The 14,811-nt window shown below is 35.5% G+C and overlaps 1 protein-coding gene across 39 annotated transcripts in view; it reads right to left on the bottom strand.

The window, feature by feature from the left end:
• The window catches only part of LOC127802068 (cysteine synthase-like), a 185,882-nt gene that overhangs the window by 28,088 nt on the left and 142,983 nt on the right, over window positions 1-14,811 (bottom strand). The window contains exons 30-31 of one of the 39 annotated variants that reach the window (XM_052337819.1): window positions 12,340-12,426; window positions 12,066-12,252 (exon numbers count right to left, since the gene is read on the bottom strand). The exons of 37 other annotated variants lie outside the window; for them this stretch is intronic. In XM_052337819.1, coding sequence (XP_052193779.1) covers window positions 12,066-12,252; window positions 12,340-12,426 — 274 coding nt within the window. The remainder of the gene's footprint in view (window positions 1-12,065; window positions 12,253-12,339; window positions 12,427-14,811) is intronic. One more of the 39 variants, XM_052337781.1, reaches the window with a different exon arrangement.

Below are 14,811 nucleotides of genomic sequence, written 5' to 3'. Positions count from 1 at the left end.
TCTGTAGAAACTCAATCTGATCATGAGTTAAACTCATACATGTTCCGTTCTCACTAGTAGGAGCACTTGTTGCTGCATAGGCTGATCTCTCTTTCTCCTTCTTAGGCCTAGGTTTCCAGTTTGGGGGTTTTCCATGCAACTTCCAACAAGTACTCTTGGTGTGATAGGGTCGGTTGCAATGCTCACACCATTGCTTCTCCTTAGAATTATCTTCCCTTTTTGCAGTAGTGAGGGCTGATCCTGAGTTATGTTCCGTTGTAGATGGCAGCATAACTCTTTTCCTACTCTCCTCCCGCCTTACCTCTGCAAACGCTTCTCGAAGGGATGGTAATGGCTTAGTGCCTAGAAGTCTGCCTCTTACCTCATCCAAATCTGGATTGAGCCCTTGGAGGAAGTAAAAAATTCTCTCATTTTTCAGCTGTCTTCTGCACACTTTCGATTAGGATCATAAAATAGATCCTCTTGCCATAACTCCATTAGATTGTTATAGTATTCTGTCACACCAAGGCTGCCTTGCTTGGTAGTCCGAATTGCAGCTCTAATCTCGAAGCATTGAGCTGTATTTTCAAGATCGAAGTAGATCTCTTGAATGGCCTCCCAAATTTCTTTTGTCGTTTTATAGAAGAGATAGGGTCGACCTATCTTTGGCTCCATAGAGTTGATGATCCAAGCCATCAAGATTGAATTTTCTACCTCCCATCTTTGATAGTCTCTTGAATCTTCTGGAGGTGTTGGAATTGCCCTGATTAGGTAGCCATATTTCCCTTTGCCTTTTATCACCAAGGTTACGGATTGAAACCATTCTCTAAAGTTTCTTCCATTTAACATGTCTTGGGTGATTTGCAAGGTATTGTTGTCCAATGACAGGGTGTTGTGAGACACCACAGTCGTTGGAATTGAGGATTGTTGAAGGGTCGAATTGTCGGATGACTCCGCTGCAGTTGGAGCTGCATTCCCACGACCTTGCGGATCCATCTATCTTGGATCTTTAGGCTAGACAGAGCCGAGTTCTAATACCATGAACATATTTTGTTCTAAGGGTATAACACTCGAGAAGTTCAACTAAGTTTTGTGGAAATCAAACTTGTTAATTGATTCAATGAACATAAATCTATTTATACAATTTCTAGTCTATCTAATCCTAATATTTAGGAGATAAGATGCAGCAAGAAGATAAACTACAACAGAATTTAAGCAATAAATAATAAAAGATAACAACCACATTTACTCCTATTATTTCTCTTGATTTCTAGGAGCTTTAATCTTCAAACATTTTGCTTATCTTTCCAACTCCTTTAACAGTCTTCTTTATCTCTTTAATCTAGGTAACACTCCCATTTCACTTAGGACTCTCCAACAGTTTCCATAATATGAGTAGTTAAAGAATTCATTACAAGAATAAATGTGAAAATATTAAAAAAAAAACTTAATATATATATTAGAAACTTTATAGAGTAGGGAAGAGAGATAAAATAGAAGAGAAATTAAGCATTATTTATTCTTATTTTTTTGTTATTATAAGTAGGCAACTTTCTATATAAATTCATTTTTTTTATCATCCTATGCCTATATATAATTAGGTTTTTAAAGAACTCTATTCCAAAATTATCAAGGACAACTTTTGACTCCAAGTTTTTAGTATTCATTATCCTCCGTCAAATTTTATAGTAATTGAGCATGCTTCGGTAATTTTGTTCCAAAAATTGAAATATTATGCATTTGTTAATGTTGGAATCTCAGATAAAAGAGGGCTGACAAAATAGTTGTTACAGTTGTAAACATATAGTTATTATGGAAAGGTTGACCTTTGTGGTGCAAAACAGTGAATGGCAGATTCTATGGAGGCAATCAAGGAAGACAACTAAACAATCAAATCTCAAGAATCGTGAATGTATATGAGCTGCAATTAAGATGATTCTTGTATATACTTTCCTTATGTATTCTTTCATTTTGTTTAAGATTCCTAAGATGTAAATTATGAGGTATAATTAGAGAATAATCCAAAGGGGCAAGGAGTCTTTGCCTATAGTTTCAAATCCTAGTTGCTGCTATTCTCACAGTTAACAAATTATGTCATAATTGTTGTGTCTCTTTGTAAATTTTATATAATTGCAATCTTGTTTGTATTTAAAATGTTTGGTAGCTGTGGTTCATAAAATTAGTTTGATGCAAGTTGAATTTAGTTCTAAATTATTTAATTACAACATTTATATAGAAAGATGTATATACTTCAAAAAATTCCAATTGTTCAATTACTAAGCCTATTAAACATTTCTACTAATATCAGTTCCTAATTCCAAATATTTTACACCTCTCCAATTCTTTTACCTTTTCCCCTCATGTTCCAGAACATTTCTATTTCCAGGCATACTAAAACATCACATCAACACAATATTTGATCCTTGGTCAACTATGGCATGAGTATATACTAAAATAAAGAAAATGACATGAATCAAACAAAAGAAATGAAACCATATATGTCTAAAACAAGAATGACAGAGTAATAAGCCTAAGGAGAGCAATAGAGTATGATCTATGGAGAGTGTAAGTATATTTATTTTAATTAGAGCTTATTGGTTAAAGCCTCTGTTTATTAAATACCATGCTTACTGTTTGAAATGAAAATCTCATGAACTACACATAATAGTGAGTAAAGTTCAATAACTTAATGGACAAGAAAATGCAAACAAGGCAAGAGAAATATAAAAATTTGGTGTTAGCATATACATTGTAAAATTTTATAGTCTCTTAAGACATAATTAAGTAATCCACCTAGATAATTATATATTATACAAATATATTTGACATCATAATGGGAGATTTAATCAAACATTAACCTTGATTAGATCAATAGTAATTTCTTCGCCACCTTATTTAGACCACTTTACTGGAGTCAAACACCCCCCCCCCCCCCCGCCGGGCGCCCCCCCTTCTCTCTTCCTTTTAACCACTACTTGAAACCAAATTGCAGCTGCTCATTGGGGTTTAATTGCACACACCGAGTAAAATGCACAAATTGTGCAGATGAATCAAAACAACACAAGCAGCATAATTTCCTTGATATTAAAAAAAGGATTTAAAGGGAGAATACTAAAGGCAGCTTGAATTAAGGAAGTTGCTAGTGAAGCAAGAGCTTCAAGGCACTAATAGAAAGAAACACGCGAGAAAGAGAAGAAAAAAAATATTCTTGCTGAGAAATGTTACTGAATGAACAATGAATACAAAAATAAAGGTATAGTTGAATATTTATACTCAGCTATCCTTGATAACAAACAGTTGCAACTTGCACCAACTACTGTAATTGCCTAACTAATCCAATGCCTAATATAATAGCATAACAATGATTAGCATAACAACTTACAACCAATACAACCATAACACAATATAAAGAAATACAAATAACAAGATTAACCAGCATTATTTCCTTCTACATTCCCCCTCAAATTAAACTCCATAGCAGAAGAAGACGACTTGGGCTTTAGCTTGTCTGGAGTGGCAATAGGGCTATGATACACAGGTGATAGCTTGAGACTGAGTTTATCACATAAAAACAGAAACTTATCTCTCGGTAAGCCCTTAGTGAAAATATTAGACACTTGATAAAGAGTAGGGACATATCTGATCTCAACTTCACCATTCTTCACCTTCTCTCGAACAAAATGAACATCAATCTCAATATGCTTAGTGCGTGAATGGAACACATGGTTTTTAGCTATCATTTTTGCTGCTAGGTTATCACTCCATATAATTGGAATTTTAGCACATGGATAACCTAATTCAGAAAACAATGACTTTAGCCATAAAATCTCCAAACCAACAAGTTCTTGCTAAGGAATACACACAATCCACTGGTAGACCTTCTAGTAACTTTACAGCCAGCATGATCAGCATTAGTGTAAATAGTCAGAGACAAATCACCAAGAGAAGGAGCAAACAATAAACCCAGACCAATTGTTCCCTTAAGACAACGAAATAATCTTTTACAAGCCAGCCAATGTTACTGTTTTGGGGAAGATAAAAACAAACTTAGTTTATTCACCACAAAAGCAACATCCAGTCTGGTATATGTCAAATATTGGAGAGAACCAATGATGGTTCTATAAAGGGATGGATCATAAAATGGTCCACCATCATTAGTCAAAGATACTCCCAAATTTACTGGTGTAGCGCAAGGCTTGCAGTCTTGCATTGCTGCCTTTGTTAATGAATCTATAGTATACTTTGACTATGTAAGATATATCCTACTGCTATCTCTATGAGCTTCAAACCCTAGGAAGTAGTTCACTAATCCTAGTGTTTTTGAGAGCAAAATGAGTATCCAAATCTCTAATACAAGGCTGAAGAATTGTAGAATCAAACCCAGTAACAAGAATATCATCAACAAAGACAAGAATGAACAAAACATATTGAGAGGTTTTCTTGATAAAGAGAGAAGCATCAAAAACAGATATTGTAAAACCCTAACCTTGTAAGGCGGTCCTTAATTTTGTATACCAAGCTCGAGGAGCTTGTTTAAAACCATTAGGCTGTGACATATAAACTGTTTTAGTTAAGTCTCCATTGAGAAAGGCATTATTGACATCCACTAACTGAATATCCCAACCAAAAGAACAGTTAAAGAGAATACAACACGAATAGTGGGTGCCTTAATCACAGGACTAAAGATTTCAACAAAGTCAATCCCGAGAGTTTGAAGAAATCCCTTAGTCACTAATTGGGCCTTATACTTGAGAATAAAACCATCAGGATTATATTTGACTCGAAATACCCATTTGCAGTCAGTGAGGTTCATATCAGAGGAGAAGGGAACTAGATCCCATGTGTTATTATGCTGCAATGCAGAGAACTCCTCTTGCACAACTCTAACCCAATGAGAATCTAAGAGAGCCTCACAAACTAAAGTAGGCTCTAGGGTACTCACTAAAGCATGAGGGGAGGTGGTAACAAGTTGTTTGGATTTAGATCTTGTAATCATAGGATGGATAGAAGGAGTTGGAGAAGCTTTATGTTTGGGTAAAAGAGGTTGAACAGACTGCAGAGCAACCAAGTGAGAATTAGAAGAATAAGTGTCAAGCAGAAAAATGAGTGGATACGATAGAGATAGAGGGTTGTGCTACCCAAGGAGAAGAAGAATTAGAGAAGAATGAAGAAATAGGGTGGAAAAACCACCAGAAGCTGACTTAGAGGAAGAAGAAGAGCAAGAAGAAGATGGAAACAAGATAGGAAAGGGATACTCATCAGGATTAAATTGCACAACATGTCGAGAGACATAAACTCTGTTTGATGGATGTAAGCATTTGTAACTGGCCTGAACATGACTATATCCAAGAAACACACACTTCGTTGAATGAAAATCAAATTTGTGTTTGTTATAGGGTCTAAGATAAGGAAAACAAACAAACACATCCAAAGGGTTGGAGAAGCAAGTAATTGGGTTGTTTATGGTAAAACAATTCAAAAGGAGAGTGAAAATGGAGAGGAGAAGCTGGTAACAGGTTTATAGTGTAGACAACAGTCTAAAATGCTTCTACCCAAAATTGCAAGGGCATGTGAGCATGGGCGGCTAATAATGTAAGACCTATCTCAGCTATATGTCTATGATTTCTTTCAGCCACACCATTCTGTTGGTGTGTATGAGGACGTGTAAACCAAGGCTAAATGCCAAGGCATCAGATTTTTGTTTCAATGGATATAGCCATGTATATCTAGTATAGGCATCAACAAAAATGATATAATACCTATAACCTTCTGCAGAGATAACAGGAGATGGACCCCACAGATCAGAGTAAACCAATTCCAAAGGTTTCTTTGCTATGATTTTACAATTGGAGAAGGGAAGCTGATGTAATTTTCCAATTTTACAAGAGTCACAAAAGGAAAGAGAAGAACTTGAATAGGGAATATGAATTTTATTCAAAACAAATTGCAATACACTGAAAGAAAGATGCCCCAATCTTGCATGCCACAGTTGGCATACATTGTTATTTTGGGCTACATTTACAGTAGAAGACAGTCCGTGAGAAAATGAAAGCTGTCGTTTACATTTATTTAAAGAATGAACACTTGTGGTAAAAGCTTTAGGCTTGACATATGGATAAGACTTGGACATAGCATGATCAAATGCTGGAACCAGCTGATAAAGTCCATCTTCAAGGAGTCCTCGAAGTAGCACCAGCCCTGTATCCTTGTCCTCAACCAAATAAGAATCAGAATGAAATTCAACAACATTATTATCTTTTGTAAACTGAGAGACACTAATAAGGTTTTTCTTCATATGAGGAACATGAAGAACATCGGATAGAGAAATGATAGAAGTGGGATTTGTTTGAGTATATAATTGACTAAGACTAGCATGGGAAATAGGAAGTCTCTTACCATTTCCAACGGCAACTCTATTAACACCATTATATGGAGAATGCAAAGATAGATTGTTAAGGCTTGAAGTAATGTGATTTGTTGCTCCAGAATCAACGAACCACAAAGGTTCTCCATGATAGGTAAGCAAAGGGGATTGAGATTGAGTTTCTGAAGTATGAGGCAAATTACCATAGTGAGTCCCTTGTATAGAACCCACTTCACTCAAAAAGACCTCATTAGAATCACTAGGTATAGCTAGATAGGCTCGTGGATCAGACTGTGCCACATTACTAGGTCTTTCAAAATTTTGGCTAGGAGTCCTTTTAAATTTTTTATCAAACCTATGGTAACACTTAACAACAAAGTGACCAGGTCTTCCACATAACTAACAGTATATTCTCCTAGCATTAAAACATGCCACGACCTCTTCCTCCTCTATTCATGTAGCCACCTCCTTTTGGAATAAAATCTCCTCTATTATGTACAGATCCCCTTCCATTTTTTGACCAATATGAGGCAACATTGGCATGCATAGATGATGATGATGTAGCAATATCAAAATTAAGAGTAGAAGACATTGAAACATTCTTAGCAGCTAGCCTTTGCTCATGCATCAACAAAAGATACTGAACCTTTTCTAGGTTCATGTCATCCATCTGATAAGTAATGAGACTAACCATAATCTCATAGTCATTATCAAGGCCATTTAAAATGGCTAGCAACAAGTCCTTATCATTAAGAGGTTCTCCAATGGCTACAAGTGCATGTCCTATGGTTTTAATTTTCAAAATGTAATCATTTACAGAAAGAGAATCCTTTTTCACTGACCTCAATTGTTACTTTAACTGAAATGATTTAGCTACCATTTGTTGAGAATAGAGGTTTTCAAGGATTGACCATATGATGCGGTCACTGTTTGAGACAAGATGGAGGGTCCATTCAAGAACCAGCCAAAACAGGGGTCGAAACTTCATATTTTTTCATATTCTTTTAGGATTTTATTCTACTTCATATTTTAGGGTTTTATTTCTATTAGGATTCTAATTAGTTTTTATTTAAAATAGTACCACGAACACTATAAGTACTTAGATTTTAGGGTTTGTAAATAGTTTTTCTGATTTTAATTTTCCAGCAACCTATTCGATTTTCTTCTCTTACTCAAGACCAAGTTTCGGTGCTTGAAACTTGTTGCTTTGAGAGTATCATTTGTGAGTTAGTTCTCTACACATGCTCTAAACGCTGTGTCAAGTGGTATCAGAGCGGTAAAATCAACCAATCAGATGGCCAATCTTGAAGGCGGTAGTAACCAATCTCATGACAGTGATCAGGGGTTGCCTGCAGTTTGGAGAGCAATCGAAGAATGGGAAATAACTTGTAATATGCAACCAATTGGGTACTTTATTATGAGGTGATGATAACAGGAGCCAGAATAATGGAAATGAATCACGCCCGAAGGAGTTAACCCGAGAAGATTAGCCATTAATCCTGTCCCTATTAATCCTAGAAGACCACCAATGATGGATGATAGTGATGATGAAGATGATCTTGGTCTTGTAATGACTAATCCTAATGGTAGAGGGGTTAGGAGGAATGCGCAACATAATAACTATTGGGGAAACGATGAGTTTAAACTAAAGGTTGATATTCCTATCTTTAGTGGAAATCTTGATATTGAGGGGTTCTTGGATTGGATCACTAAAGTTGACCTATTCTTCGAACACATGGAGATCCCAGATGAAAGACAAGTCAAATTAGTGGCTTATAGATTGAAGGGAGGTGCATCTGTTTGGTGGGAGCGATTGAGAGAGACGAGATTGAGGGAAGACTGACATCCAGTTCAGGCATGGAGATGAATGAAACAACTGTTAAGAGGTAGGTTTTTGCCTCCTGACTACGAACAATACATGTTTGACGCCTATTAGAGATGTGCCTAGGGCATGAGAAGTGTGAATGAGTATACCTCTGATTTTCTAAGGTTTACGGAGAGAAAACAATTGTCAGAAAGTGACAATCAACAAGCAACCTGTTATTTGAATGGGCTGAAGCCTACTATTCGTGATAAAATTGGGATTCAGTTGGTTATGAGTGTGCCAGAAGCAAGAACTTGGCTTTAAAGGCTAAGCTAATGTTAAGTGAGAGGACCCGCAGTGACAACTACGGTCAGTATAGTGGGAATGGCAATAAACAAGCAGCTTTTGATAGAGGCAAGCTGGTTCAAGGAGTGCAACCTTCCAATCCATCTAATGTAGTCAACACCAATAAGGCTACAACGGGAGGAAACACTTGAGGTACTACTTCCAACCCTCCAAAACCCACTAATCCTTATGTGAAGCCTATTTTTTTAAAGTGTTTCAAGTGCAATGAGGTTGGACATAGGTTTAGTGATTGTCGAAGGAGAAAGACGATTAATATTGTAGAAAGGGAGGAGGAAGATGATGTTGACGGTGAAGTATATTGTGAACTTGATGGGGAGGATGATGAAGGAGAGTATGGGCATGACGAGTATACATGTGTAGTGAGGAAGTTAATGTTGTCTCAAGAGAATGAAGATAATACTTAGCGACATAGGCATTTTTGCACGAGACAATGGTGTAGGGGAAGATATTTGAGCTAATTATTGATAGTGGAAGTCCGGAGAACATCATAGGAAGAGAAGTGGTGGAGAAGCTATAGCTAACTCCTGAGAAACATCCAAACCCTTAAACGATTGGATGGATTAAAAAAGTTGGTGGCAGACGTGTGGATGAATGCTGCAAGGTGCCTTTCTCTATTGGTAAGTACTTTGACGAAGTTTATTGTGATATTGTTGATATAGATGCTTGTCATATTTTATTTGGGAGGCCTTGGCAATTTGGCTTGGATACTAAGCACTCAAGTAGGAAGAACACAAATCAGCTTGAGAAAGAGAGTGTGCATTATACCTTGTTACCTATAGTGGAAAAGAACCAAACTAAAGCTTCTAAAGTGGAAGGGAGGAATTTTCTTACCAATTACACATAAACACTTGAGTTTATGAGGGAGTGTAGGGATACTCAAGAGGTTCACTTGTTGGTTGTAAGGGGGAGAGTGTGAGTAAACCATTAGAAGTGAATCAAATTCTAGTGGAGGTGCAGGGATTGATGGAGGAATTTCATGATGTGGTTCCTAAGGAGTTGCTTAATGAGCTACCTCCTATGAGGGATATTCAACACTGCATTGATTTGGTTCCTGGTGCTAGTTTTCCTAACCTACCGCACTATAGAATGAGTCTTAGGGAGAATGAGATTTTGTGGTAGCAGGTAGAGGAATTGTTGAGAAAATGGCACATTTAGGCTAGTATGAGTCCATGTGCAATGCCGACATTATTAACACCAAAGAAAGATGGGAGTTGGAGGGTGTGTGTTGACAACAAAACAATTAACAAGATTACCATTGGGTACATATTTCCAATTCCTAGACTCGATGACATGCTTGATCAACTTGACGAGGTTGCGGTTTTTACCAAGATTGATCTCAGAAATGGTTATCATCAAATTAAAACCCGCCCTGGAGATGAGTGGAAGACATCTTTCAAGACAAGGGATGGGTTGAAAGTACAACACATCCCTAGACTGATGGACACTGATAGACAGATAAAGGTGGTGAATTGTACCTTGGGAAATCTAATTCGCAGCATTTGCAAAGACAAGCCAAGACAATGGGATTTAGTAATAGCTCAAGCAAAGTTTGCCTACAACAACGTCGTGCATAGTTCAATAGGAAGGTCGCCATTTTCCATTGTATACATGAAAGTTCCAAATCATGCATTGGATTTGGTGGAGTTGCCAAAGGTACCAGGTTTTAGTGTTACAGCTAATGAAAAGTACAAGGTGGTAACTGACAAGCATAGGAAATACAAGGTATTTGAGGTTGGAGATGAAGTCAAGGTATTCTTGAGGAAGGAAAAGATTCCAGTAGAAAAGCAAAACAAGTTCAAGCCAAAGAAGTATGGTTCTTACAATATTACAAAGAAAATCAATGACAATGCTTATGTTGTGGATTTGCCTAATCATATGGGTATTTCCAAAACCTTTAATGTTGCTAATCTTTTTTTGTATTTGTCGGATGTGGTGTTGTCATACCTGGATCATAATTCGAGGACGAATTATTTTCAAGTGGAGGTGAATGAGGCGATCATTGTTTGAGACAAGATGGACGGCCCGTTCAAGACCCGGCCCAAACAAGGGCCAAAACTTCATACTTTTTCATATTCTTTTAGGATTTTATTCTACTTCATATTTTAGGGTTTTATTTCTATTAGGATTCTAATTGGTTTTTATTTATAATACTACCATGGGGTGGCCGAACACTATAATATAAGTACTTAGATTTTAGGGTTTGTAAACAGTTTTTTCCGATTTCAATTTTCTAGCAACCTATTCGGTTTTCTTCTCTTACTCAAGACCAAGTTTCGAAGCTTGAAACTTGTTGTTTTGAGAGTATCATTCGTGTGTTAGTTCTCTACATACGCGCTACGTGCTACGTCACCATACCTTCGCAGGTGATTCACAATGAATCACTTGTGCGAGCACCTTTTTTTCAATTGTGGAAAAGAGCTAACCAAGAAGTAATTGATCTGACTTGATCCAATTTAGGTAATCGGGATTGACAACTTGAGAGTCGGATTCAATGGAGGCTGGATCTGAAATATACTTCATAGGCGATGAGGACTTGTTGACGAATGGAAGCAAATCAAAGGCTCTTATCATTGCCAAGATCTGTGCCTTCCAGAAGAGATAATTGTTGGTATCTAGCTCGATAGGAATATAATTGAAGGCCTTAGCAACCGCAGAGAAGTCAGATTGTGAGGCTGATGACAAAGAAGAGGAGGAACGATGCAAAGAAGAAGAACCGCATTCTTGATTGGAAGCCATGGACATTTGTCCAGGGCTCTGATACCATGAAGCAAGAGCGTTAAGGCTCTAACAAAAAGAAACATGCGAGAAAGAGAAGAAAGAAAATATTCTCGCTGAGAAATAATGAATACGTAAATAAAGGTATAGTTGAATATTTATACTCAGCTATCCTTAATAACAAACGGTTGCAACTTGCAACAACAACTGTAACTTCCTAACTAATCCAACACCTAATATAACAGCATAACAATGATTAGCATAACAACTTACAACCAATACAACTGTAACACAATATAAAGAAATACACATAACAAGATTAACTAGCATTATTTCCTTCTACAGCTAGCATTGCTTAAAGAACTGTAAGAATTCATAAAACTAAGTAGAAAACGTCTTTTAGATGCTACTAGGGTCCACTGGGTAATGCCAACTATGCCATTGGATGTATTCCTTTCTCGGGTAGGGTGTGTCCTACTAAGGATGTGAGAAAGCTTTGGCTTATTTTTCCTTTCTGTGTCTTGTGGTATATTAGGAGGGAGAGAAATAGAAGAGCTTTTTGAAAACTCTGAAAGTTCTACTCCACTTAAGGGAAACATTCTTGTTTCTCTTTCTTGTGGATTAGTGCAGATTCACCTTTCTCAAGTCTTTTGCAAAGTTTTTAGATGTTTTAGTTTGCAGTTGTTTGAGGTGTGCTCTCCTTGTGAAGGCATTCCTTATTATATTGTTATATTTCAAAGAAAATGCTATTGCAGAATGGAAGATAAAACTCATTTGAGAGCAGAGAAGAAAAGGAAAATATATATAACAAATTCCAAAAACTGATCCTATACTCACGGTGAAGATTATTTACGAGGATGGATATCATTCTCTCTACCGAAAAGCTGATGCTTCCAAGTTTTTGGTTTGATGCTTGTCCAGAACTGCTTAGAGTTTCAGTCATACATTGATATGACAACTGACATAGTGCAGAAAGAAGTGACTTAACTGACGGTATGTGCATCAATGCTGAGCTCTCAAACAGCTTCATGACAAAGGAGCAACATGGGTTAGAGAATAGAATTTCTGAACACTATAAAAGGCAAAATATAAGAAGAAATGATGAATGCACCTGAGAATTCAAGGAAGAGAGGATACTGAAGTCACTGTATTGACCGGATGATTCTCTTGTAAGCTTTGGGACAGCAGTTGAGACCTCCTGGAGATATAAAGGCAATAATTAAACGAGTTCATGTAAAAAACCTATAATAAAACAAAGCAACAAAAGGATAAAAAAGAAATGTAAGAGAGTGAAATTGTTAAATTGACATTGGTAGGGTGCTATTTTATATTAAGAAGTTATGTTTACAACTTAACACTGCCAATTGAATAAAGTTACACAGCTAGTTTTTGAGTCTACTGTTTCTTCATGTCTTAGGACACCAGAAATGGGAGAAACAATATAGTAGTATAACACCACAGGCTCTCACCAGAAGTACTACTGAAGTTAACCATTGTACCCTAGAACCAAGTCCCATCCCCAAAGCCTCCCTAGAAGACTGCCAAATATGTGATTGGGTCATGACAGCACTCATGCTAATTTAAATATTAGGACTACAAGAGTTTAACAGAACCTAATTCCCAAACAGATATGCATTTTTAACAACATAGTCACAACAATCTCAGTAGGTCCTGTATATCTTACCCAACTCTCCCCAGACCTGCACTTGATTGCTCTTTTTTGGACAAATGAATTACATAAAATAATTACATCCCTACCAAGCCTTAATTCCACTAGCTGGGTTGGCTACATCAATTCTAATTCTTCAATCATCTTTATCAACGACTATATCTTCCCATGGCTATTATATTTCATGTCATGCCAGGGATTTTCCCAACAAACTTCTGTTATTCTATCCATTCTCCTCATAGATGAATCTATGTCTTTATCTCAAATGTTCAAATCATCTTAAATGCATCTTGTGCACTATCATTAATAGGTATTACTCCAACCTTATTACAAATAGCCTCATTTTTAGTTTTTTTTCCCTTTTTTTTCCAGTCACACATGCACTGTAACATTCTCCAACATAATTATGCTTATAATTTGCACATGTTAGTACTCAACCACCTAACATTTTGTGTTATACAAAAGTCAGCCTTATAGTCATCCAATAAAACTTTTATTTAAACTTTAAAGCCATTTATAATCACATAGAATGTTAGAAGCACTTTTCCACTTTAACTATTCCACATTGAATAAGTAACATTATCAGTAATCTTCCCACCTTTTTAAATAATTGATCTGAGATATCTTTTTTTTTTGGAGTAAATCTTCACTTGCTACAACATCATCCACACTTTTTAAAACTAAATTTAACATTCTATATCTTCAATTTTTGACTTGCTCAACTACAACCATTGGATTCTAAAATGTTTTCCCCCATAACTCAAGAATAATTCTTGTAGCTTCTTTTGTTTCATTCACCAAGACAACAACATTTATGGATAGTATACCCTAAGGCACCTCTTCTTGGATGCACTTGACCCCTGTTTGTTTTTGAGTTTGAAGCCAAACTCACTAACTTGGGTGTTTAGTGCAATGCCGATTTTTTCAACTCAACCTCTTGATTTTGATGAGGTTGAGGTGGGTTTGGGTGAGTTGAAACATTTTAATTTTATTATATTATTAAAATTATAATTTCAAAGTATTATTTTAACATATTATTATTTTATTATTATCACAATTAATATTATAATCAATTATCATCTTGTAATTATATTATATTTTAATACTTATATAATATTACCATACGAATATCATATTGGATTATAATAATATATTTTAAAATATATAATTATATTATATAAAAAGCATATTAATACATTATATTACAATATCTTAATATTATAGTATAATATAATTATTAATATTATATTATGATAAGTGTAACATTTTATGATAATATATGGATGTATATAACATTAATATTTTATAATAATAATAAATTTTATAATATTATAATATTAAATTATATTATCATAAAATTTATTATTATATGATAATATTATATTATATTATAATTTAAGACAATACAATAATATCTTAATAATAACTTAAAACCAACTCAACCTGATAAATTACTAACACTTTTATGTAATTCAACGCATTTTTGGTAACTTGATCTCAAACAGGCCCTTAGTAAGTTTATCCATCACTAGAGAAACCAGGTTGTAGTGACCCATAATTAAGAATTAAATTAATTATTGATGTAGTGTGATAATATAATTTAAAGGAAATATTAAAATAATTTGTTGTGATTTAATAAAATTTACTTATGTGATTTTAAGGAAATAAGAAATTAAAATAATTAATTAATTTGTATTAGGAATTTCTGGAATTACAGGAAAATTAAAAGAAATTCAATAATGGATTTTCAGAAATTTCGGGAGTTAATGTAATTAATTAAGTGGGCGTTAGTGCAATTAATGGAAAGTTTCGGGTGCTGGCGTGTATTGCAGAAAAGGCCTAAAAATCACAATAAATATAATATATATCACATATAGGTTGAAGACACATGCGGGCGCGAGCGGTCGCGCGCGA

The sequence above is a fragment of the Diospyros lotus genome, chromosome 1, assembly GCF_014633365.1.
Source record: "Diospyros lotus cultivar Yz01 chromosome 1, ASM1463336v1, whole genome shotgun sequence".
NCBI classification, from domain to species: Eukaryota; Viridiplantae; Streptophyta; class Magnoliopsida; order Ericales; family Ebenaceae; genus Diospyros; species Diospyros lotus.
Note: the sequence above shows the minus strand (reverse complement) of the source record. Positions and strands in the feature narration are given on the sequence as shown.